A 27,013-nucleotide genomic window follows, 5' to 3' on the forward strand; every position below is an offset into this window, starting at 1 on the left:
CCTTCTCTGTATTCCCTCTAAGGCAAGAACGTCTTTCCTCAGGTTAGGAGACCAAAACTGCACACAATACTCCAGGTGCGGTCTCACCAAGGCCCTGTACAACTGCAGCAGAACCTCCCTGCTCCTAAACTCAAATCCTCTTGCTATGAATGCCAACATACCATTCGCTTTCTTCACTGCCTGCTGCACCTGCATGCTTGCTTTCAATGACTGGTGCACCATGACACCCAGGTCACGTTGCATCTCCCCTTCTCCCAATCAATTATAAAAGGACTGGACAAGCCAGATGCAGGAAAAATGTTCCCAATCTTGGAGGAGTCCAGAACCAGGGGCCACAGGCTAAGAAGAAAGGGGAGGCCATTTAAAACTAAGACGAGAAAAACTAAGACGAGAGCCACCAAGAGAGGAGACTCCATAAGCTCCGTTTTCCTCAGTGATGGCAGATCCAGCATGCGTGTGCAAGCATGAAGTCTGCAGCAAACGCAAACTGAATGTTAAAGAGAACAATCCACTTTGGAATCGCCCCGAGGTCCCTCGAAAAGAAAAAAAACAGCCTTCGGCCAATTCAATTCTTTCCACTTGATAAGAAAAATGGTTGAAAGCACTGACGACCAAGCGAGATCCTGACTGAAGCGCTAAAGATGTGTGCTCCAGATAATTGCTGCGCTCTCCACCCTTTACTGCTCCAGTTTAGCTACAACATAAATCTCGCTGACAATGCAGGTAATTACTCGGGTTATTTCCCGTCCATAAAACGCGGGACAGGCCCAATACAGATGATCACCAACTTCTCGGCCGGCTTTCGATTATCTGCTAAACGAAGGACGGTGTTGTCAGGAGTGTTATCACACGACATTAACTCACCAGGGTGGTTAACAAGATACAGGACCAGATTTCACTGCAGCCCTGGTCAATAGACAATAGAATAGACAATAGAAAATAGGTGCAGGGGAAGGCCATTCGGCCCTTCGAGCCAGCACCGCCATTCAATGTGATCATGGCTGATCATTCTCAATCAGTACCCCGTTCCTGCCTTCTCCCCATACCCCCTGACTCCGCTATCCTTAAGAGCTCTATCTAGCTCTCTCTTGAATGTATTCAGAGAATTGGCCTCCACTGCCCTCTGAGGCAGAGAATTCCTCAGATTCACAACTCTCTGACTAAAAAAGTTTTTCCTCATCTCTGTTCTAAATGGCCTACCCCTTATTCTTAAACTGTGGCCCCTGGTTCTGGACTCCCCCAACATTGGGAACATGTTTCCTGCCTCTAACGTGTCCAACCCCTTAATAATTTTATACGTTTCGATAAGATCCCCTCTCATCCTTCTAAATTCCAGTGTATACAAACCTAGTCGCTCCAGTCTTTCAACATATGACAGTCCCGCCATTCCGGGAATTAACCTAGTAAACCTACGCTGCACGCCCAAACACAGACCAAAGCGTTGAATTACAGAGGTGAGGAGAGAGTTCATAACTACATAAGATCATAAGAATAATTTTTCCTCCTCGGACAAATAGCTGAGTCGCCATAAGGTCATAAGTGATAGGAGCAGAATTTGGCTATTCAGCCCATCATGTCTACTCCACCATTCATTCAAGGCTGATCTATCTTTCCCCCTTAACCCCAATCTCCCGTCGTCTCCCCGTAACCTCTGATGCCCGCACTGGTATCTGTCAATCCCCGCCTTAAAAATATCCATTGACGGCCTCCACAGCCATCTGTAGCAATAAACTCCACAGATTCACCACCCTCTGACCAAATAAATTCCTCCTCGTCTTCTTCCCGAAGGAACGTCCTTTCATTCTGAGGCTATGACCTCCGGTCCTAGACTCTCCCACGAGTGGAAACATGCTCTCCACATATACTCTATCCAGGCCTTTCAGGCCTGGGGGTGACCGCGCTTTTGTGGTTGCAGCTCCTAGACAGTGAAACAGCATCCTTCTCCCCATCAGAACTGCCCCCTTCATCGACTCCTTTAAGTCCAGGCTCAAAACCTATTTCTACTCCCTAGCGTTTGAGGCCCTCTGAGGGGGCGCTGTGAACTGTCTATGTATGTGCTGTTATGTTTGTGTGCCATTGTATGTTCGTTTTCTTAGTACCTGAACTGATGTTCAGCACTTTGGTCAACGTGGGTTGTTTTTAAATGTGCTGTACAAATAAAATTGACTTGACTTGACTTCACTCGTGAAAGCTCAAGTTTCAATGAGGTCCCCTCCCTCATCCTTCTAATCTCCAGCAAGTGCAGGGCCAGTGCTGTCAAACGCTCACCATATGTTAACCCATTCATTCCTGGGATCATTCTCGTAAACCTCCCCTGGACCCTCTCTAGTGCCAGCACATCCTTCCTCAGATATGGGGGCCAACATTGCCAACCTTGCCAACATTTGACTGACTGTGGTGTCAGGGAGCTCTGATTACATTTGTCAATAGAAATCAAGGAGGAAGGTCTCCACGGGCTGGAGTCCTTTAGGAACAGTTACAAGTACAATTTTAAAGTTACGTTAATAATAAAGGATTTAATGATCAATAAGTTCAACAGACACATTTAGAACATAGAAATTAGATTGTAAAACAATACAGTGCAGTAACAGACCCTTTAGACAATAGACAATAGGTGCAGGAGGAGGCCCTTCGGCCCTTCGAGCCAGCACCGCCATTCAATGTGATCATGGCTGATCATTCTCAATCAGTACCCCGTTCCTGCCTTCTCTCCATACCCCCTGACTCCGCTATCCTTAAGAGCTCTATCTAGCTCTCTCTTGAATGCATTCAGAGAATTGGCCTCCACTGCCTTCTGAGGCAGAGAATTCCACAGATTCACAACTCTCTGACTGAAAATGTTTTTCCTCATCTCCGTTCTAAATGGCCTACCCCTTATTCTTAAACTGTGGCCCCTTGTTCTGGACTCCCCCAACATTGGGAACATGTTCCTGCCTCTAATGTGTCCAATCCCTTGATAATCTCAGAGAATTGGCCTCCACTGCCTTCTGAGGCAGAGAATTCCATTGGCCCATCACAATTTCTTTGGCCCATCACATCTGTGCCAACCATGATGCTAATCTAAAAAAGGTCCAATTGCCTGCACTTTTAGCTTAGTTTATTATTGTGGCTTGTCGTGATCTATAGTGAAAAGCTTTATTGTTGTATGCTATCCAGTCAGCAAAAAATACTACACTTGATTACAACTAAGCCGTCCATAGTGTACAGATACAGAATTATAGGCAACATGTTGCGTAGGCCTCTATTCTCTGCCGATTCATGTGCCTACCTAAATGATTCTTTAACATTTCTCCCATCCTCGCATTTATTTCATGACGGCTTGTACATAAAAACAGGGATGTAATGCTGAGGCTCTATCAGGCGCTGGTAAAAGCCACAGTTGGAATATTGTGAGCAATTTTGGGCACCATATCTGAGGAAGGAGGTGCTGGCTCTGGAGAGGGTCCAGAGGAGGCTTACAAGAGTGATCCCAGGAATGAGTAGGTTAACCTATGACGACTGTCGGCACTGGGCCCGTACTCGCTGGAGTTCAGAAGAATGAAGGGGGACCTCATTGAAACATACAGAATAGTGGAAGTGGATGTGGAGAGGATGTTTCCACTAGTGGGAGAGTCTAGGTCTAGAGGTCATAGCCTCAGAATTAAAGGACATACTTTTAAGAAGGAGATAAGGAGAAATTTCTTTAGTCAGAGGGTGGTGAATCTGTGGAATTCTTTGCCACAGAAGGCTGTAGAAGCCAAGTCAGTGGATATTTTTAAGGCAGAGATAGATATGGTTTTGCTTAGTGCAGGTATCAGAGGTTATGGGGAGAAGGTTATTGGGCGGCACGGTAGCGCAGCAGTAGAGTTGCTGCTTTACAGCGAATGCAGCGCCGGAGACTCAGGTTCGATCCTGACTACGGGTGCTGCACTGTAAGGAGTTTGTACGTTCTCCCCGTGACCTGCGTGGGTTTCCTCCGAGATCTTCGGTTTCCTCCCACACTCCAAAGACGTACAGGTATGTAGGTTAATTGGCTGGGTAAATGTAAAAATTGTCCCTAGTGGGTGTAGGATAGTGTTAATGTACGGGGATCGCTGGGCGGCACGGACTTGGTGGGCTGAAAAGGCCTGTTTCCGGCTGTATGTATATGATATGATGATAAGGCAGGAGGATGGGGTTTGGAAAGAGAGATAGATCGGCCATAATTGAATGGTGGAGTAGACTTGATGGGCTAATTGCCTAATTCTAGTCCTATCACGTGACATGACCTTATGATCTTTGCTTCTATCATTTCATGTGGAAGCAGTTTCTAGGCACTTATTGCTGTTTTAAAAAGTTGCCTTGCTCATCCCATTTAAACTTCTTCCTTCTCAACTTAAACTTATACTGCCTAGAATTGGACATTTCCACCCTGACAAAAAGACGTTTATTAGAGTCATAGAGTGATACAGTGTGGAAACAGGCCCCTTGGACCAACTTGCTGATCATCCAAAATCAGTACCTCCTTCCGGCTTTTTCTCCATATCCCGTGATTCCCTTAGCCCTAAGAGCTAAATCTAACTCTCTCTTGAAAACATCACTTCACACTGGTCCGTATTAAACCCTATCATAGAAACATAGAAAATAGGTGCAGGAGTAGGACATTCGACCCCTCGAGCCAGCACTGCCATTCAATATGATCAAGGCTGATCATCCAAAATCATTACCCCACTTTCTCCTGCTTTCTCCCCGTATCCCTAGATTACATTGGCAATTTCTCCATCCAAATTCCCAACTGACCCATATCCTGCTGTGTCCTTTCTTAATATCCATTTCTCTCCCAATTTTCATGTGATCTGCAAATTTACAATTTGTTTAGTTTATATTCTTCAGTTACTCTCCCATCACAGATATAGCATTTAACCATTGTAAAGTACTTGGAGAGGTACACGGGATATGGGCCAAAGGCAGGCAAAGAGGACTAGCTTAGATAGGGCATCATGGTAGGTGTGGAGGAGATGGGACGAAGGGCCTGTTTCCTCACTGTGTGACTCTACAACTCTATGACAACAATACCTTCAAATCTAAACGTTATTCTCTTAACATGTATCTGTATATTGTGAATGGCTGGATTGGATTGTATTCTCACTAAAAGACCTCAAAGAGTCGTAAAAGCTTTCCACTGTGCCTTGGTACACATGACAATAAACGGAATTAGGGTCGTGCAGCACAGAAACTTCAACCTAACTTATCACCCAGAAGGTTGTGAATCTGTGGAATTCTCTGCCACGGAAGGCAGTGGAGCCCAATTGACTGGATGTTTTCAAGAGAGAGTTAGATAGAGTTCTTAGGGCTAACCGAATCAAGGGATATGGGGAGAAAGCAGGAACAGGGTCCTGACTTTGGATGATCAGCCATGATCCTGTTGAATGGCGGTGCTGGCTCGAAGGGCTGAATGGCCTACTCCTGTACCTATTTTCTATCTTTCTATTTAACTTGTTCATCTAAGCTGGTCCCATTTGCTTGAATTTGAGTCATATTCCTCTAAACCTTTCCTATCCATACACCTGCCCAAATGTCTTTAAAAAGTTATAGCACTGGTCTCAACCTCCTCTGATAACTCATTCCATATCGCCACCACCCTCTGGGTGAAACCGTTGCTCCTCAGATCCTATCAAATCTTTCCCCTCTCACTTTAAATGTACACCCTCTCGTTCTCGATTCCCTTACTCTAGGAAAAAGACTATCATGCTATTGATGCCAAACTGTAACAGATCCTTCCTTATCTTAAAATCTAACCCCCTTCACAATAATAGCCAAAATGCTGTTTGCCTTAACTATTTGTTGGACATGCCTTGTGATTTATGTACCAGAACATCGTGATCCCTCTGAACTTTTGTACATTATGTACCAGAACATTGTGATCCCTCTGAACTTTTCACTGTACCTCTCAGTACACGTGACAGTAAACTAAACTCAGCTAAAACTTTTTCCATTTGCTGACTCCCTCCATCTACTTTTTTTACCAATGTGCATAAACTCAGATTTCTCCATATTAGTTCAGTTTAGTTCATTGTCATATCTACCGAGGTACAGTGAAAAGCTTTTGTTGCATGCTAACCAGCCAGCGGAAAGACAATACAATCGAGCCATTCACAGTGTACTGATACATGATAAGAGAATCACGTTTTGTTCAAGGTTAAGCCAGTAAAGTCCGATCAAAGGTAGTCCGATGGTAGTTCAGGACTGTACTCTGGTTGCGGTAGGATGGTTCAGTTGCCTGATAACAGCTGGCGAAAATCTGTCACTGAATCTGGAGATGTGCCTCCTATACCTTTTGCCCGATGGAACAGGGGAGAAGAGAGAGTGGCCAAGGCGTGACTTGTCCTTGATTACGCTGCTAGCCTTGCCGAGGCAGCATGAAGTATAATGGAAGGGAGGTTGGTTTGTGTTAAGCCCCATTTGTCCTGCTTTTTATCCACTAATTCTATCTATATCACATTGTTGAATTACAATCTTCATCACAACATGGCCTTCCACTTATTTTTATATCATCAGTAAACTTTATCACATTTTGATCATTTGGGTTTATCTGAAAAAATGAGTTAATGCTTTGGTCTAAAGTAACACCGCAATATACTATTGACATTACAGCACTCCCTAGTCTGTGCAGTATTGTCTCATGTCTTGGGGTTTCAGACTGTGAGACAGAAGGGTTATACCACTGGGCCACAGTAATACTCAGCTGCAGGAATCAGCAGACGTTCAGAAGTTGACTGACAGTTTTGGTCATGTTGCATGTTCTTCATAGAGTCATAGAGTGATACAGTATGGAAACAGGTCCTTCGGCCCAACTTGTCCACACCGGCCAACATGTCCCAGTTACATTAGTCCCACCTGCCTGCGCTTGGTCCATATTCCTCCAAACCTGTCCGATGCATGTACCTGTCTAACTTTCTTAAATGTTGGGATAGTCCCTGCCTCGACTACCTCCTCTGGCAGCTTGTTCCATACACCCACCACCCTTTGTGCGAAAAAGTGACCCCTCAGATTCCTATTTAATCTTTTCCCCTTCACCTTGAACCTATGTCCTCTGGTCCTCGGTTTCCCTACTCTGGGCAAGAGAACCAAAATGCATCACCTCAGATTTCCCACACTTGCCAGGCATCTATCTGTTCTTTCAGATTGTTTATATTCTGCTGCAATTTCATGTTCATGACATGGGAGCAGAATTAGGCCATTCTGCCCATTTAGTCGGCTCTGCCATTCGATCGTGGCCGATCTATTTTTCCTTCTCAGCCCCATTCTCCTGCCTTCTCCCCACAACTCTTGATGTGCTTACCTTTCAAGAAGCTACCAATCTCCACTTTAAAAATACCCAATGCCTCCACAGCCGTCTGAGGCGATGAATTCCACAAATTCATCACCCTCAGGCAGAAGAAAGTCCTCCTCTTCTTCATGCTAAAGGTATGTCCTTTTCTGCTGAGCTTGCACCCTCTGGTCCCATTCTCCCACTACTGGAAATATCCTCTCCACATCCACTCTAACTAGAGCTTATCACTACCGATTTATCTCAATGCTCTTCTGCAATTCATTGTATTGCCTGTTTTTCTGTTGTCCACAAATTTATTATTTGTGACATGTGTTCCCAAAAATAGAGTTATTAGTGGAGATAAAAAAATCAATGGCCCTAACAACAAACCCTGGAGAATGCCATTATTTGCCTTTATCCATCAAACAACAACCATTCACCATCACCCTCTGTTGCTTGTTACTTAACCAACTTCTTACCAATGCTGTCAATGGCCTTTTTTAATTTTCTTATGTTAAGGATGAATTCATGATCTTCCAATCAATCTTGAGCAACCCTTACACTTTTTCTAATCTGCATTTTCACTGTAGCTGTAACATTACGTTTAATATTCTGTTTATTTTCAATTTTGAACTACCCTATGTACTCTTGTATGATAGAATTTGTCTAGATGGCATGCAAACAAGGTTTTTCCACCATATCTCAGTATAGATGATGATAATAAACTAATACCAATTAATATGAAACACAGAGAACTGCAAATGCTGGAATCTATAACATAGAAACATAGAAAATAGGTGCAGGAGTAGGCCATTCGGCCCTTCGAGCCTGCACCGCCATTCAATATGATCATGGCTGATCATCCAGCTCAGTAGCCTGTACCTGCCTTCTCTCCATACCCCCTGATCCCTTTAGCAAAAAGGGCCACATCTAACTCCCTCTTAAATATAGCCAATGAACCACCTTCTGTGGCAGAGAATTCCACAGACTCACCACTCTCTGTGTGAAGAAATGAACAAAATACAAAGTAGTGGAAAAACACAATGGTCAGGCAGCATCTTTGGAGAACCCCATTGGAGACCCTCGGACTATGTTTAATTGGACTTTACTGTATTTAATCTTGCACTAAATATTATTCTCTTTGTCATGTATCTGTACACAGTGGATGTCTTGATTGTAATCATATATGGTCTTTCTGCTGAGTGGATAACACACAACAAAAAAGCTTTTCACTGTTCCCTTTCACTGTACACGTTAGAACTAGTGTACAGATGATCGCTGGTCAGCTCGGGGTCAGTAGGCCGAAAGGCCTGTGTTCTCGCTGAATCTGTAAAGTCCAAGCTAACTAAACTTTCTTTGATTATAAGCTAACTCTACCCTTGTTAATTTAAATCCTTTCACACCAACCAAACATACTGTTAAAGATTTCTTCTCTGTTCTGGGCTAGTTGCCATTTCCCTCCCCAAATTCCGACTGATCCACAGAGTTTGACCAGTAGTTTGTATATTTCTCAAGATTCCAACATCTGCAGTTTCCTGCGTCTTTAGCAGTACCTTGTGTACTATGAAATTTCACAACATCATGACAGGAGTAGCTGACACGGCGAATTGTGGACACAGCCCAGAACATCACACAAACCACCCTCCCTTCCATAAACTCCATTTACACCTCACGCTGCCTCGGCAAGGCCAGCAGCATAATCGAGGACGAGTCGCACCCTGGCCACTCCCTCTTCTCCCCTCTCCCATCAGGCAAAAGGTATAGAGGTGTGAAAACGCACACCTCCAGATTCTGGGACAGTTTCTTCCCAGCTGTTATCAGGCAACTGAATCATCCAAACACAACCAGAGAGCAGCGCTGAACTATTATCTACCTCTTTGGTGACCCTCAGGCTATCGTTGATCGGACCTTGCTGGCTTTACCTTGCACTAAACGTTATTCCTTTATCATGTATCTATACACTGTAAATGGCTCGATTGTAACCATGTATTGTCTTTCTGCTGACTGGATAGCACGCAACAAAAGCTTTTCACTGTACCTCGGGTACACGCGACAATAATCTAAACTGTAAACAGAGTCTCTTGCCCAGAGTAGGGGAATCGAGAACGAGAAGCCATAGGTTTAAGGTGAGGAGGGAAAGATTGAATAAGAATCCGAGGGGTAACATTTTCACATAAAGGGTGGTGGGTGTACGGAACGAGCTGCCAGAGGAGGTAGTTGAGGCAGGTATTATCACAACGTTTAAGAAACATTTAGACATGGATAGGATAGGTTTAGGGGGATACGGGCCAGACACAGGTAGGTGGGACCACGGTAGATGGGACATGTGGGCAAGTTGGGCCGAAGCGCCTGTTTCCACGCTGTATCACTCTATGACTCTAACATAAATTACTTCATCCACCGCCGGGGATGTGCACACATTCTCGGTGTCTGAGCAGGACGTGAGGAGGGCTCTGACGCGTGTATATCTGGGCGAGTACTACAGTCTTGTGCTACTCAGCTTGCTCCAGTGCTCACCACAATATTTAACCTCTCCTTGGCAAATGTGGCCAGGTTCAGCTCAAACTCCATCATCAAGTTTGCTGATGACACTGTGGTGGTGGGCCGGATCTCCGACAACGATGAGAAGGCCTACCGGGAGGAGGTGGCTGATCTGGCACTCTGGTGTCAGGACAATAGCCTCCTCTCAAAAAAACTAAGGAGCTGATTGTGGACTTTAGAAGGCCTCAACATCCAAGGACGTACACGCCACTGGAGATAGATGGGTCTATTGTGGATAGGGTGAGCAGTTTTAAATACTTGGGAGTCCGCATCGCAGAGGATCTGACATGGGCAACACACATTGCCGCACTGGTGGGTAAGGCAAAGCAGCGCCTTTACCACCTTAGACAGCTGAGGAAATTCAGTGTCTGAGGATCTTTCATTGCTTCTACTCTGGGGCTGTAGAGAGCATCCTGTCCGGCAACATTACAGTCTGGTTTGGGAACAGCTCTGCCCAGGACAGGATGGCCCTGCAGAGAGTAGTGCGTTCACCATGGGAACTACACTCGCCCCCCTGCAGGACCTATACATCAGGAGGTGTAGATCAAGAGCAAGCAAGATTATGAGGGACCCCTGCCACCCCAGCAACGGACTGTTCCAGATGCTAAGGTCAGGCAAACGCCTCCGCTGTCACGCTGTGAAAACGGAGAGGATGAGACGGAGTTTCTTCCCACAGGCCATCAAGACTGTTAACTTTTATAACTCCAGGGACTAAATTTTGTCTACTCTTTATTAACTTTATTTATATGCTGTAACTGTAATTCTTTTTTGTGCACAATCCGCAGGCATTGCCACTTTCATTTCATTGCACATCGTGTATGTGCATGTGACAAATAAACTTGACTTGACTTGACTTCTGGGGGGGCAATGTTTCTTGCTTTGTTACACTTGGAAAATGTTATAAGCATTATGTTCTTATGTTGTGTTAACATTTTTGTTCTATAAATAGGATTTCACTCAAAAATCTAACTGTGGATCAATCACAAGATGTCAGAACGGAAAAGGCAGCATTGCAGTGAATCAATTATTTTCCCGCATGCACATCAGACCGGGAGACAGATTATAGAGTGAATCAGAGCATGGAAGAGTGAAACTTGGGTTGTCAGAATGAGTAATAAAGTGTTAAATAAAAAGTGGTCACGTTCAAGTGAATCTCGGTCAATCAAATATAATCATGAGAGGTTGGAGATCTATAAATGTCTCGAGGAATAAATGAGCTTGCTGTCACTAACAGAGACTGTGAGAGGGAAAATTACCATTAAGTCAAGGATTCTAATGAAAGACAGAACAGTTCTCTGCTTTGATGAGAGTAAGGGCCATGTAGCCTAGCTTTGCTTCTCATTCCACCATTCTGATGCAGCAATCAATGATCAGCACACTGTGACATTAAGCTGCAGCCGTCAAATATTAGACCGAACTTTCTCCTGTTGATCAGTTGAACAGAAATGCTGCAAGTTCTGTTCCGATGGAATTTTTGCTTTGCCACTTTTTCTTCATTGTAATCGTTCCCAGTCCTACCGACCGACGAGTGTTTTGGGCAGGTTATAGACAATAGACAATAGGTGCAGGAGGCGGCCATTCGGCCCTTCGAGCCAGCACCGCCATTCAATGTGATCATGGCTGATCATTCTCAATCAGTACCCCGTTCCTGCCTTCTCCCCATACCCCCTGACTCCGCTATCCTTAAGAGCTCTATCTAGCTCTCTCTTGAATGCATTCAGAGAATTGGCCTCCACTGCCTTCTGAGGCAGAGAATTCCACAGATTCACAACTCTCTGAATGAAAAAGTTTTTCCTCATCTCAGTTCTAAATGGCCTACCCTTTATTCTTAAACTGTGGCCCCTTGTTCTGGACTCCCCCAACATTGGGAACATGTTTCCTGCCTCTAACGTGTCCAACCCCTTAATAATCTTATACGTTTCGATAAGATCTCCTCTCATCCTTCTAAATTCCAGTGTATACAAGCCTAGTCGCTCCAGTCTTTCAACATATGATAGTCCTGCCATTCCGGGAATTAACCTAGTGAACCTACGCTGCACGCCCTCAATAGCAAGAATGGCCTGGGTTCCCGGATCCTAGCAACTGCGAACCTTCAGGTGGGTTCCCTGTCCCGTCGGAGACCGGGGCGGGCTGGTGAGCCAGGCCTACTGAGCGAGCCCTGCTCCGAGGTCGCTCCATGGCGGGCGAGTCGGGCCTGCATGCCGGGAGCGTCCAGGCGGTGGCGCACCGGCGGAGTTGCTGCCTTACAGCGAATGCAGCGTCAGAGACCCGGGTTCAATCCTGACTACGGGTGCTGTCTGTACGGAGTTTGTACGTTCTCCCCGTGACCGGCGTGGGTTTTCTCCGAGATCTTCGGTTTCCTCCCACACTCCAAAGACGTTCAGGTTTGTAGGTTGATTGACTTGGCACAGAGAGTGGTGAATCTGTGGAATTCTCTGCCACACAAGGTAGTTGAGGCCAGTTCATTGGCTATATTTAAGAGGGAGTTAGATGTGGCCCTTGTGGCTAAAGGGATCAGGGGGTATGGAGAGAAGGCAGGTACGGGATACTGAGTTGGATGATCAGCCATGATCATATTGAATGGCGGTGCAGGCTCGAAGGGCCGAATGGCCTACTCCTGCACCTATTTTCTATGTTTCTATGTTTCTAAATGTAAAAAATGTCCCTAGTGGGTGTAGGATAGTGTTAATGTGCGGGGATCGCTGGTCGGCGCGGATCCAGTCGGCCGAAAGGGCCTGTTTCCGCGCTGTATCTCTAAGCAAAACTAAATGGAACCGGGACCCAGTCGTTCCCGCAGAGGAACACAACGAGGGTCAGGAGTTAGTATTGAACCATGTGGTGAGTGCAGGAGCAGGGCGGAAGTCTGACCTCCAGCCTGCGCCAAGCTTTCGTGCTTCTGGTCTTCCAGCGTGCACCGAAGAGGCCAAGTATCAGCAAAAGTAAGATGAATTAGAAGACTGAAGAGTCATGTCTGAACACCGAATATCTAATGAGGCACAGTGACACGGCTGGAGGAGCGGGGTCCTCATGGTGCCACACACCCGGGTCCAATCCGGGACCTCGGGTGCTGGCTGCGTCTGGAGTTTGCATGTTCTCTCTGTGACTGCACTCTGTAACGTTTTCAGTCAGAGAGTTGTGAATCTGTGGAATTCTCTGCCTCAGAAGGCAGTGGAGGCCAATTCTCTGAATGCATTCAAGAGAGAGCTGGATAGAGCTCTTAAGGATAGCGGAGTCAGGGGTATGGGGAGAAGGCAGGAACGGGGTACTGATTGAGAATGATCAGCCATGATCACATTGAATGGCGGTGCTGGCTCGAAGGGCCGAATGGCCTCCTCCTGCACCTATTGTCTATTGTCTATTGTCTATTGCACGTATTTCCACCGGGTGCTCTGGTTTCCTCCTACATACTCTGGAATTTAGAAGGATGAGAGGGGATCTTATTGAAACATATATGATTATTAAGGGATTGGACACGCTTGGGGCAGGAACGTCATGTTCCCGATGTTGAGGGAGTCCAGAGCCAGGGGCCATAGTTTAAGAATAAGGAGTAGGCCATTTAGAACGGAGATGAGGAAAAACTTTTTCATTCAGAGAGTTGTGAAGCTGTGGAACTCCCGGCCTCAGAAGGCAGTGGAAGCCAATTCCCTGGAAGCTTTCAAGAGAGAGTTAGATAGAGCGGAGATGAGAGCGGAGTCAAGGGATATGGGGAGAGGGCAGGAACGGGGGTACTGATTGTGGATGATCAGCCATGATCACGGTGAATGGCGGTGCTGGCTCGAAGGGCCGAATGGCCTACTCCTGCACCTATTGTCTATTGTCTATTGACACGTGGATTTGTTCGGCAGAGGTTCACTTGCACCTTCCTCCAACCTCATCTACTGTATCCATTTTTCAAGATGTGGACTCTTATACATTGGCAAGACCAAATGTAGACTGGGTGGTCATTTCGCTGAACACCTTCGCTCAGATCTCCCGGTTACTGAACACTTTAATTCTCCTTCCCATTCCCACACTGATCTTTCTGTCCTAGGTCTCCTCCATTGTCAGAGTGAGGCTAAACGCAAATTGGAGGAACAGCATCCCATATTTCGCTTGGGCAGCTTACAGCCCAGTGGTATTTATTCACAAAATGCTGGAGTAACTCAGCAGGTCAGGCAGCATCTCGGGAGAGAAGGAATGGGTGCTGTTTCGGGTTGAGACCCTTTACAGCCCAGTGGTATGAATATTGATTACTCTAACTTCAAGTAACCCCGGCATTCCCTCACTCTCCATTCCTCCCCCACCCACGTCGCACCAGCTTCTCGTTTTCACCCAAAAACAGCTGACAATGGCCTGTTTCCTTTATCATCGTTACTTTTCTGCATATCTTTCATTCATTGTTCTTTATCTCTCCACATCATCGCCTATATCTCTCGTTTCCCTTTCCCCTGACTGGCCTGAAGAAGGGTCTCGACCCCGAAACGTCACCCATTCTTTCTCTCCAGAGACGTAGCCTGTCCCGCTGAGTTACTCCAGCTTTTTGTGTCGATCTTTGATTCGTAGGTTGATTGGCCTCTGTTAAATAGCCCCTAGTGTGCAGGGAGTGGATGCGAAAGTGGGATGACACAGAACAAGTATGAATGAGTATAAGAAAATAACTGCAGATGCTGGTACAAATCGAAGGTATTTATTCACAAAATGCTGGAGTAACTCAGCAGGTCAGGCAGCATCTCGGGAGAGAAGGAATGGGTGACGTTTCGGGTCGAGACCCTTCTTCAGACTGATGTCAGGGGGGCAGGACAAAAGACAGGAAGACAGAGGGAGATCTGGGAAGGAGGAGGGGAAGAGAGGGACAGAGGAACTATCTAAAGTTGGAGAAGTCGATGTTCATACCACTGGGCTGCAAGCTGCCCAGGCGAAATATGAGGTGCTGTTCCTCCAATTTCCGGTGGGCCTCACTATGGCACTGGAGGAGGCCCATGACAGAAAGGTCAGACTGGGAATGGGAGGGGGAGTTGAAGTGCTCGGCCACCGAGAGACCAGTTTGGCCAGCGCGGACCGAGCGCAGGTGTTGAGCGAAGCGATCGCCGAGCCTTGTGAATAAGTATGAATGAGTGATTGACGGTCGGCGTGGACTTGGGGGGCCGATGGGACTGTTTCTATGTTGTATCCTTCAGTCAATCGGTCGAGAGAAGATTGCAGAAAGCTTTCACCTCTGCGAGGAGGCGTGAATGAGCAGTGTGGTCCTGTTGAAAGATGCACAATGCAGGATCCGCGCCAGAGGAGCCAGAACAGAAACCTTCAATGTTTAAAGTTGCTGTTGGCATTCGCCTCGGGTGAATGCTGGTCCCAGCTGCATGTAAGTTTGAGGAGGAGACGTGTGTCTGCAGCTGAACTTTGCATTTGTGTGAGCTGCATACATATGTATTCAGCCGGTCCGCCACAGTACACTTACACTGACAGCGACAAAGCAATTGGTCTCGTCTGAGAAGTGGTTTCCGGCTGCAGTTGGAGCTGGAAGGTGGCATATTCACGCTTCTCGCAAAGCCATGGTAACGTGGCCTTGAGGAGCAAAACATTCATTTTGCACCTCAGCTTCATCAAATGCAATGCATTTTCCCTTCCAACTCCCACTGACTTACGTCCCCTGGCTGGGTTTGCCCACTACAGTACCGACCAGTCATAAGGTCATACGTGATAGGAGTAGAATTAGGTCATTCGGCCCATCAAGTCTACTCCGCCATTCAAGGACGGCTGATCTATCTCTCCCTCCTAACCCCATTCTCCTGCTTTCTCCCCATAACCTCTGATACCCGTACTAATCAAGAATCTATCTATCTCTGCCTTAAAAATATCCACTTACTTGGCCTCCACAGCCTTCTGTGGCAAAGAATTCCACAGATTCACCACCCTCTGACTAAAGAAATTTCTCCTCATCTCCTTCCTAAAAGAATGTCCTTTAATTCCGAGGCTATGACCTCTAGTCCTAGACTCTCCCACTGGTGGAAACATCCTCTCCACATCCACGCTGCCTCGACAAGACCACCAGCATAATCAAGGACGGGTCGCACCCTGGCCACTCCCTCGTCTCCCCTCTCCCATCGGGCAAAAGGCACAGAAGTATGAAAACGCACACCTCCAGATTCAGGGGCAGTTTCTTCACAGCTGTTATCAGTCCACTAAACCATCCTACCAACAACTAGAGAGCAGACCTGAGCTACTATCTACCTCATTGGAGATGCTTGGACTATCTTTGATCGGACCTTATCTTGCACTAAACGTTATTCATGTATCATGTATCCAGTACACTGTGGATGGCTCGATTATAATCATTTATTGTCTTTTCACTGACTGGTAAGCACGCAACAAAAGCTTTTCCCTGTACCTCAGTACACGTGGCAATAAACTAAAAGCAAACTCAAATGTGAACTGTGTTCCTCTGTCCTCTGTAAATTGCATTGAAAATGTCAAGACTTATTCCATGAAGGGTTCCAACCTGAAACATCATCGGTCTGCTCCTTCCACAGAAATTGTAGAGATACAGCGTGGAAGTAGGCCTTTCGGCCCACCAAGTCCGCGTTGACCAACGATCACCAGTACACGACACATTAGGGGCTATTTTACAGAGGCCAATTAGCCTGGAAACCTGCATGAGTTTAGAACGTGGAGCAAACCGGAGCACCCGGAGAAAACCCATATGGTCAGAGGGAGAACGTGCAAACTCCATACAGAAAACACCTGTTGTCAGGATCGAATGCGGGTCTCCAGTGCGGTAAGGCAGCAAATTGAGGGCGTGCAGCGTAGGTTTACTAGGTTAATTCCCGGAATGGCGGGACTGTCACATGTTGAAAGACTGGAGCAACTAGGCTTGTATACTCTGGAATTTAGAAGGATGAGAGGAGATCTTATCGAAACGTATAAGATTATTAAGGGGTTGGACACGTTAGAGGCAGGAAACATGTTCCCAATGTTGGGGGAGTCCAGAACAAGGGGCCAAAGTTTAAGAATAAGGGGTAGGCCATTTAGAACGGAGATGAGGAAAAAGTTTTTCAGTCAGAGAGTTGTGAATCTGTGGAATTCTCTACCTCAGAAGGCAGTGGAGGCCAATTCTCTGAATGCATTCAAGAGAGAGCTAGATAAAGCTCTTAAGGATAGCGGAGTCAGTGGGTATGGGGAGAAGGCAGGAACGAGGTACTGATTGAGAATGATCAGCCATGATCACATTGAATGGCGGTGCTGGCTCGAAGGGCTGAATGGCCTCCTCCTGCACCTATTGTCTATTGTCTATAGTCAAATCTATTGCTGTACCACTGTGCCGCTGACAAGAGAGTTCACTGCAGTGACCTCTCCACGATATCTAGTACCACAATAGGGCGGCATGGTGGCGCAGCGGTAGAGCTACTGCCTTACAGAGCCAGAAACCCGGGTTCAATCCTGACTACGGCTGCATATCTGTACGGAGTTTGTACGTTCTCCCCGTGACCTGCATGGGTTTCCTGCGAGATCTTCGTTTTTCTCCCACACCCCAAAGCCGTCCAGTTTTGCAGGTTAATTGGCTTGGTATAAATGTAAAAATGTCCCTAGTATGTGTGGGATAGTGTTGATGTGCGAGGATCTCCGGTCAGTGCGGACTCGGTGGGCCGAAGGGCCTGTTTCCATGCTATATCCCGAAACTACACTAAACTAAAAATCAGTCATTTATGGTCTGATACATGGAACTGCAGATGCCGGAATCTTGAGGAAAACACAAAGTGCTGGAGTAAGTCAGCGGGTCAGGCAGCACCGGTTGTGGGAGTTGATTGGTGACTTTCGGGACTGGACCCTTTATCAGACTGATTGTATTAGGCGGGAGAGAGCTGGAAAAGAGAGGTGGGGGGTGGGACGAAGCCAGGCAAGTTCCCTATATCCAGCTGTCACTTGCCAGACTTTGCCCTGCCCCCACCAAGTGTCACCTCTCTGTGCTCTCCACAGATTCTGTCTGATCTGCCGTGATACTCTAGCACTGAGTGTTTCTGCTCAGTAATTTATGCCACTGTATGCAGACATTGATGTAGGCCATGTTCATGCGTTCATAGGTGATAGGAGCAGAATTAGGCCATTTGGCCCATCAAGCCTACTCTGCCATTTTATCAAGACTGATCTATCTCTCCCCCCCTAATCCCATTCTCCTGCCTTCTCCCCATAACCCATGACACTCATACTAATCAAGAATCTATCTATCTCTGCCTTAAACGCATCCATTGATTTGGCCTCCACAGCCGTCTGAGCCAATGAATTCCCCAGATTCACCACTATCTGGCTAAATAAATTCCTCCATTTCCTTCCTGAAGGAATGCCCTTTAATTCTGAGGCTATGAGGCCAATAGACTATTACATCTCTCTCCAGCATAAATCGCACTACAAAAAGCAACTGGTTTCTCATGAAATGCCTTCTTAGGATGAGTAATTTGACTCTCTAATAGGGTCATACTGCAAGGAAACAGGTCCTTCAGACCAACTCGCCATGCCAACCAAGATGCCCCATCTAAGCCGGTTCCATTTGCCCCTGTTTGGCCCATATCCCTCTTAACCCGCAGGGTGGCGCAGCGGTAGAGTTGCTGCCTTACAGCGAATGCAGCGCCGGAGACTCAGGTTCGATCCTGACTACGGGCGCCGTCTGTACGGGGTTTGTACGTTCTCCCCGTGACCTGCGTGGGTTTTCTCCGAGATTTTCGGTTTCCTCCCACACTCCAAAGACGTACAGGTATGTAGGTTAATTGGCTGGGCAAATGTAAAAACATTGTCCCTAGTGGGTGTAGGATAGTGTTAATGTGCGGGGATCGCTGGGCGGCGCGGACCCGGTGGGCCGAGGGGCCTGTTTCTGCGCTGCATCTCTAAATCTAAATGTAAATCTAAACCTTTCATATCCATATACCTTTCCAAGTGTCTTTTAAATGTGGACATGTCCCAGCCATTTCTCCTTCTACACACTCCTGTCTGGCAGAAGATACAGAAGATTGAAAGCATGCACCACAGAAGTAGCTTTCCTCCCCTCTGTCATTCAGATTCAGGGACAGTTTCTCCCCAACTGTTATCAGGCAACAAAATCATCCTACCACAACCAGAGAGCAGTCCCGAACTACTATCTACCTCTTTGGTGACCCTCGGACTATCCTTGATTGGACGTTGCTGGCTTTACCTTGTGCTAAACGTTATTCCCTTATCATGTGTCTATACTGTGAATGGCTCAATGGTAATCATGTAGTGTCTTTCTGCTGACTGGAAAGCATACCACAAAGGCTTTTCACTGTACTTCAGTACACGTGACAATAAACTAAACTGTAAACTGCATTCGCCTTCTGGACGGTTCTTCCACAATGTTAGGGTTATGCCTTTCAGATCCATGTACCTGTCTGAGTCCTCATTGGGTTTACCTGCACTTTGGGGTCTCAGAGATTGGGGAAAAGAATGAATGCAGACGGAAGCTGATTCTCTTTTTCACACGGTGGCGGCACGGTAGCGCAGCGGTAGAGTTGCTGCTTTACAGCGAATGCAGCGCCGGTGACTCAGGTTCGATCTTGACTACGGGTGCTGCACTGTAACGAGTTTGTACGTTCTCCCCGTGACCTGCGTGGGTTTTCTCCGAGATCTTCGGTTTCCTCCCACACTCCGAAGACGTACAGGTATGTAGGTTAATTGGCTGGGTAAATGTAAAAATTGTCCCTAGTGGGTGTAGGATAGTGTTAATGTACGGGGATCGCTGGGCGGCACGGACTTGGAGGGCCGAAAAGGCCTGTTTCCGGCTGTATATATATGATATGATATGATGATAACCTGCGTGGGTTTTCTCCGAGATCTTCAGTTTCCTCCCACACTCCAAAGGCGTACAAGTTTGTAGGTTAATTGGCTTGGTGTAAATGTAAAGTGTCCCTCGTGTGTGTAGGATAGTGTTTGTGTGGGGGGGGGGGATCGCTGGTTGGTGTGGAGTCGGTGGGCCGAAGGGCCTGTTTTCGCTCTGTATCTCGAAACTAAACAAAACAAATGTAAACCAGCTGCTCAGTGAGATCCTCGTGCAGTTAGTCAGGGCTGGCTTTGAATCTTAAATGCAAACATTGCAACACCTATTGAAATGTGGTGCCATTGACAGATTATTGGACGTTCCGGCTTTGTCCTTCAGAGCAAAGTAACTGTCGGCTTTGGTGATGCTTCTCCCTTTGATTCTGTAGCAGCGTATCTCAGATGCCTATAAATAACACCTCCTTGTTGCGAGAATCATTTAAATAATGTTGCTTGGATTTTGTCACATATGAGCTATTGTGGCCCGAGGAGAGGAGAAAAAAAAAATCCCAGTGGCAGCAGAGTGGAATGAAATATGAGGGAACCTCAGTTTCCTCAAGACAATATGCCTCCTGCAGATTTTAATGAGGTCACAGCTATTGTTAAATATATAGATTTTGCCTGTCATGCATGCACATTAATAAAAATGTAGCATCATTGCTAATGAAGCATGCACAGGAGAACACACTATTAAGAAAGGAATAGGAAACAACACATGCTTGTGGAAGTAGACACAAAATACTGGAGTAACTCAGCGGGTCAGGCAGCATCTCGGGAGAGAAGGAGTGGGTGACATTTCGGGTTGAGACACAAGAGCACAAGAAAATAGGAGCAGGAGTAGGCCAACCGGCCCCTCGAGCCCGCTCCGCCATTCAATACGATCATGGCTGATCCTACCCCAACCCCCTTCCCACTATCGCCCTTCTTCCCACCCAAAAGAACCGTGTGATCTCCTGGGAGAGGCGAAAAACCGGATAAAAACCCAGACACGCCTGTGGAGCACGCGAGGAGTGACAGAGGCATTCTTTAGCGCTACATTTAACCATTACTTACCCCGGATACAATCAGCTCCCCTCCTAGGTTTTGGACTTCTGCCTTCACTTTGCTGCAGATGTTGAGTTGGTGGCAGTAGAGTGCAATACGTTGCAAGTAGGCCAGCAGATCCTGCTTACAAGCCGAGTCGGGACACTGCAAGAAATCAACCAAAGTTTCACATCGGGCACCTCAGATGCTGAAATCCTGAGCAAGACAAAAAACCAACAAACCGCTGGAGGAACTCAACGGGTTAATAGACAATAGACAATAGGTGCAGGAGGAGGCCATTCAGCCTTTCGAGCCAGCACCGCCATTCAATGTGATCATGGCTGATCATTCTCAGTCAGTACCCCGTTCCTGCCTTCTCCCCATACCCCCTGACTCCGCTATCATTAAGAGCTCTATCTAGCTCTCTCTTGAATGCATGAGAGAGTAAAGAAAGAGAGTTAAGAGTCTTTTATTGTCAGATGTACCAAAACGGAACAATTAAATTAAGGTCATAAGATCATAAGGAATAGGAGTAGAATTAGGCCATTCGACCCATCAAGTCTACTCCACTATTCAATCATGGCTGATCTATCTCTCCCTCCTAACCTCATTCTCCTGCCTTCTCCCCATAACCTCTGACACCTGTACTAGTCAAGAATCTATCTATCTCTGCCTTAAAAATATTCACTGACTTGGCCCCCCACAGCCTTCTGTGGCAAAGAATTCCACAGGTTCACCACCCTCTGACTCATCATCTCCTTCCTTCCTAAAAGAATGTCCTTTATATCTGAGGCTATGACCTCTAGTCCTAGACTCTCCCATTAGTGAGCTTAACATCTGGAGTTGGTAAGTTATTGGAGAGTATTCTGAGGGATATGCTATACAGGCATTTGGATGGGCAAGGGCTGATTAGGGATAGTCAGCATGGTTTTGTACGTGGGAGGTCTTGTCTGACAAATCTGATTGATTTTTTTGAAGACGTGACCAAAAAGGTTGATGAGGGCAGAGTTGTAGATGTTGTGTACATGGACTTCAGTAAAGCGTTCGACAATGTTCCGCATGGTAGGCTGCTCTGGAAGGTTAGATCGCATGGGATCCAAGGAGAGATCGCTGAATGGAGAGCAAATAATATATCCTGAAAATGAATTTATTGCTTGCTAGTTAAATAATCAATTTACAAGTATTCTGTAGATGTAGATGCAGATGCATCCAGAATTATGGTGGGATCAACTTGGTCAAGTTGGTAAAATGTATTATTTTGTTTCACCCTGATTTGTATGTTCCATTCCAACCTCTCTTTCAAGCAGTGCCGGATTAACCTAGTAGTAAAAGTAGCATTTTCGAGGCCCCCACACTAAATGTTTCTTCAGACTGAAGATTTTAAAAAAAACGAAAATACTTTATTTCTGAGTGTTGTTTTGCACAAGCCAACCTTACCCTTCCCTCCCCACCCTCTCCCAAGCCTCACGACAGTCCCAACTGAGATTAAACGGCCCTTATAACACTCGGCTCAGTTTGGGCACGGCGATCTGCGGGCGTGTCTCGGTTCCCGGCGCTGCACGGGCCGCTCTGTCCCACCGGTCCCTCCGTACTGCGTCCCGGCTCAGTGACGTTTCCGGTCCGGCCAGCTCCGGCTTCTCCTGCAGCCACTCCGCCTCTTGCTCCTAGGAGGCCCCCTGACGAAGCCCCAGTCCACGCTGATGGGCTGCCCGGCCAAACCCTCCATGGCCACCTGCGCCTCCTTGTGGGTCTCGTACTCCCCAGAGCGTAGCCCTTGAGGTAGCCGGTGAGCCGGTCCAGGTTGAGGTGCAAGTTCTTGATCTCACCGCACTCGGCAAACTTGTCGTGGATGTCCTCCTTGGTGGCTTCCTCGTGGACCCCGGTCACAAACAGGATCCACCTCTCCACCGAGCATTGAGGGCCAGGCTCATCGCTGTCTTCCTCCACGGAGTCGTAGTCTTCTAGCAGCCTGGGTCGAACACCTTCCTTGCAGCCAGATCCTCGCCCCTTCTTCACCCGTTTGTGGATACTTTCGTCTGTCCCCCATCGTCTGTGGCGAACTCCTCGAAGACCCTTCAGAAGGGTCTTGACCCGAAACGTCATCCATTCCTTCTCTCCCGAGATGCTGCCTGACCCGCTGAGTTACTCCAGCATTTTGTGTCTACCTCCGGTAGGGGTGCCAACTATAGCTCTCCCAAATACGGGACAAGGTGATGTCACCTCCCCACGCCCCACATGACCTCACCCAGCCAGCGGCCTTGTGCTCCCGCACCATCAATGGTGGCCGCCCGGGCCAGGAGGCGGGTTGCTAGGCAACCTATGTTAGGCGGCGCCCGGGTCTACACTGTTCCGACCTCCAGAAGGTAGGCACAGATTTTAACCAACATCTACAGTTTTTTTCCTACCTACACTGTCTGGGCCTACAGCATCCGGGTCTACAGCGCCCTCCGGGCCTAATACGGGACAAGGACGGTCCCGTATGGGACAAGCCAATTGAGCCCAAAATATGGGATGTCCCGGTTAATACGGTACAGTCGGCAACCCTAACCTCCAGACAGTGTAGGCCCTGGCACCGCCTACCGAAGGTTGCCTAGCAACCCGCCTCCTGGCCCGGGCAGTCGCCATTGGTGGAGCGGGAGCACGTGACCGATGGCTGGGTGAGGTCACATGGGGTGCGGGGTGGTGACGTCATCTTGTCCCGTATTTGGGAGTGAGGAAGTTGGCAACCCTAGCTCTGGATGCTTTCAAGAGAGAGCTAGATAGAGCTCTTAATGATAGCGGAGTCAGGGGGTATGGGGAGAATGCTGGCTCGAAGGGATGAATGGTCTACTTCTGCACCTATTGTCTATTGTCTACAGGCCCCTCACTAGCTTAATCCGGCCGTGCTTTCAAGTGCCATCATTCCTGCACAATTCTGCTTCATGCTGTTTCCACTCATTTCCATCACATTTTTTCAATTTCATTTTCTGTTTCTCCGACTGAGCTCTCCTTTGTCCTGTTCCATCTATCCACCAGGTATGACTAGTGCAGATGGGACACGTTGGTCGGTATGGGCAAGTTGGTCCGAAGGGCCTGTTTCCACGCTGTACCACTCTATGACTCTCTAGGTCAGCCCTTTCCTTCACTGTGTTTCTCTCGACAACCACAGTTTTTTTTCCTCTTACTTTTTACAGCCTATACTTCCCTCGAAGATTAAGGAGATTCAGTATGTCATCGGATACTGTGTTGAACTTCTACAGAAGTATAGCAGAGAACATATTGACTGGTTACATCATAGCCTGGCCCATGAACTCGAAAGCCCAGGAATCTGCAGAAGGTGATAGACATGACATTGCCTTGTCCTTTGCGGCTACTGACCTCCCCATCAACAAAGGGATCTACAAGAGGCACTACCTAAGAAAGAAAGCCAACGTCAACAATACACACCGCCCTGGCCACACTCTCATCTAACTGCCTTCGGGAAGAAGGTACAGGAGCCTGTAAACCGTGACAATAGACAATAGACAATAGACAATAGGTGCAGGAGTAGGCCATTCAGCCCTTCGCGCCAGCACCGCCATTCAATGCGATCATGGCTGATCACTATCAATCAGTACCCCGTTCCTGCCTTCTCCCCATACCCCCTCACTCCGCTATCCTTAAGAGCTCTATCCAGCTCTCTCTTGAAAGCATCCAACGAACTGGCCTCCACTGCCTTCTGAGGCAGAGAATTCCACACCTTCACCACCCTCTGACTGAAAAAGTTCTTCCTCATCTCCGTTCTAAATGGCCTACCCCTTATTCTCAAACTGTGGCCCCTTGTTCTGGACTCCCCCAACATTGGGAACATGTTATCTGCCTCTAATGTGTCCAATCCCCTAATTATCTTATATGTTTCAATAAGATCCCCCCTCATCCTTCTAAATTCCAGACCTCCTGATACAACATCAGCTTCTTCCCAGGAACCATTAGACTTTTGAACACCGCACAACACCGCACAACACCAACGACAACCCTACCTCAGTGACTATGACCAACTATGGATTTTGTTTTGGTCTCATCATGTACATGGGTTTAACCTTGTTATGATCTGGTTACCAAGTATTACTGATGATTGTCATATTATTGATCATTGTATGTTTATTTGCACGCGGTTGCATTAGTGTGCCTGTAATGCTGCCGCAAATATGAATTTCATTGCAGAAACAACGAACTGCAGATGCTGTTTCACAAAAGAAAAACACAAAGTGCTGGAGTAATTCAGTGAGTCAAGCAGCATCTCTGGAGAACAAAGCGTGGCATGTAATAGTTGTATTACACTCAAGGGCGCCACGGTGGCGCAGCGGTAGAGTTGCTGCCTTACACCGAATGCAGCGCCGGAGACCCAGGTTCAATCCTGATTACGGGCGCCGTCTGTATGGAGTTTGTACGTTCTCCCCGTGACCTGCGTGGGTTTTCTCCGAGATCTTCGGTTTCCTCCCACACTTCAAAGACGTACAGGTATGTAGGTTAATTGGCTGGGCAAATGTAAAAATTGTCCCTAGTGGGTGTAGGATAGTGTTCGTGTGCGGGGATCGCTGGGCGGCGCGGACCCGGTGGGCCGAAGGGCCTGTTTCTGCGCTGTATCTCTAAATCTAAAAAAAAATCTAAATCTATTCAAGAGAGAGCTAGATAGAGCTCTTAAGGATAGCGGAGTCAAGGGGTATGGGGAGAAGGCAGGAACGGGGTACTGATTGAGAATGATCGGCCATGATCACATTGAATGGCGGTGCTGGCTCAAAGGGCCGAATGGCCTCCTCCTGCACCTATTGTCTATTGTCTATTGTCTAAGAGAGAGTTAGATATAGCTCTCAGGGCTAACGGAATCAAAGAATATGGGGAGAAAGCAGGAATGGGGTACTGCTTTTGGATGATCAACCATGATCATATTGAATGGCAGTGCTAGCTTGAAAGGCCGAATGGCCAACTCCACTATTTTCTATGATTCTACAGGTGAACATGTGAGAGGGTTTTTTGACAGGCAGGTGGTTCGACAAAGGCCGGAGGTGAAAGCAAAAGATATGAGACGAAAGGATTGAAAAGTTATGAATCCAGTGGAAAGAGTGTAAGTAGAGAGGGAAGGTGAGGGAATAAATAGATGTGACTCAAGGGAGAATGTACAAACTCCATTCAGACAGCACCTGTAGTCAGGATCGAACCCGGGTATCTGGCGCTAGACGCTAGCAACTCTACCGCTTCGTCACTGTGCCGCTGGGGGACATTTGGGGGTCTAATTCTGACTATCTTGTGAATAGCAGAAATCCATTTCCCAACCGGAGAAAGATTCCCAGATTCCTGTGAGTCAGGAGACCTCAATCCCACCTGCCTCAACTGAAGCTGGACTGGTTGCTGCACCTCATTAACCTCTCTCTTCTTTCCCTGGAGAGCCTGATCAGTCCCAATCTATGTAGCCCACACCTGTCTAACCATCTACATGGATCATAGGACAGTTCAGCACAGTGACAATGTCAGCACCGAAAAGGTGCCAAGTTAAACTAATCTTTGCTTGCATATGATCCATAGCCATCCATTCCCTGCATATCCTTGTGTCTATCCCAAAGCCTCTTCAATGCCACCATCGTATCTGCCTCCACCACCATCTCTAGCACTGTTTTACGTTCTGTTTAAAAAAACTTGTCCTGCACATCTCCTTTAAACTTTGCCCCTTTCACCTCAAAGCTCGGCTGCCTAGTCTTTGATATCGTCAGCTTGGGGAGAAAGGTTGTGACTGTCTACCTTGTCTATGCCTCTCATAATTTAATCAACCTCAATCAGGTATCCCCTCAACCTCTGATGCTCCAAAGAATTCAATCCAAATTTTTTCAGAAGATAGACACAAAATGCTGGAGTAATTCAGCGGGACAGGCAGCACCTCTGGAGAGAAGGAATGGGTGACGTTTCAGGTCGAGACCCGTTCTTCTGGTCCTCGATTCACCTACTCTGGGCAAGAAGCTCTGTGCATCTACCCGATCTATTCCTCTCACATGATTTTATACACAAATTAGTCTTCTGATTCATAAATGAACAGTGAATCCTTCTTTTAATTTCCCTGCCATGCTGAATCAGTTATTTCTCCGCAAGTCAACACGAATGCACCTACTGAAAGTTGCTAGTTATACGTCACTGGTTAAGAGCCTCCGGAGAGGCCCATTTGCATTTTCAGTTTATCATACAATGGCCTAATTTGTAAACAGGCTAATAATAGGATACCATCATTGATAGAGGTTTTTAAAATTTTGAGAGGGACGGACAGAGTTGACGTGGGTAGGCTTTTCCCTTTGAGAGTGGGGAAGATTCCAACAAGGGGACATAGCTTCAGAATTGAGGGACAAAGGTTTAGGGGTAACATGAGGGGGAACTTCTTTA

General features: G+C 47.1%; 1 protein-coding gene across 5 annotated transcripts in view; it reads right to left on the minus strand.

The window, feature by feature from the left end:
- ctnna2 (catenin (cadherin-associated protein), alpha 2) overlaps window positions 1-27,013 on the minus strand; it is a 1,150,825-nt gene that overhangs the window by 22,445 nt on the left and 1,101,367 nt on the right. For all 5 annotated transcript variants that reach the window (XM_078407736.1, XM_078407821.1, XM_078407459.1 and 2 more), the window contains one exon: window positions 20,660-20,794. In XM_078407736.1, the coding sequence (XP_078263862.1) occupies window positions 20,660-20,794 (135 nt within the window). The remainder of the gene's footprint in view (window positions 1-20,659; window positions 20,795-27,013) is intronic.

The sequence above is a fragment of the Rhinoraja longicauda genome, chromosome 1, assembly GCF_053455715.1.
Source record: "Rhinoraja longicauda isolate Sanriku21f chromosome 1, sRhiLon1.1, whole genome shotgun sequence".
Classification (NCBI taxonomy): domain Eukaryota; kingdom Metazoa; phylum Chordata; class Chondrichthyes; order Rajiformes; family Arhynchobatidae; genus Rhinoraja; species Rhinoraja longicauda.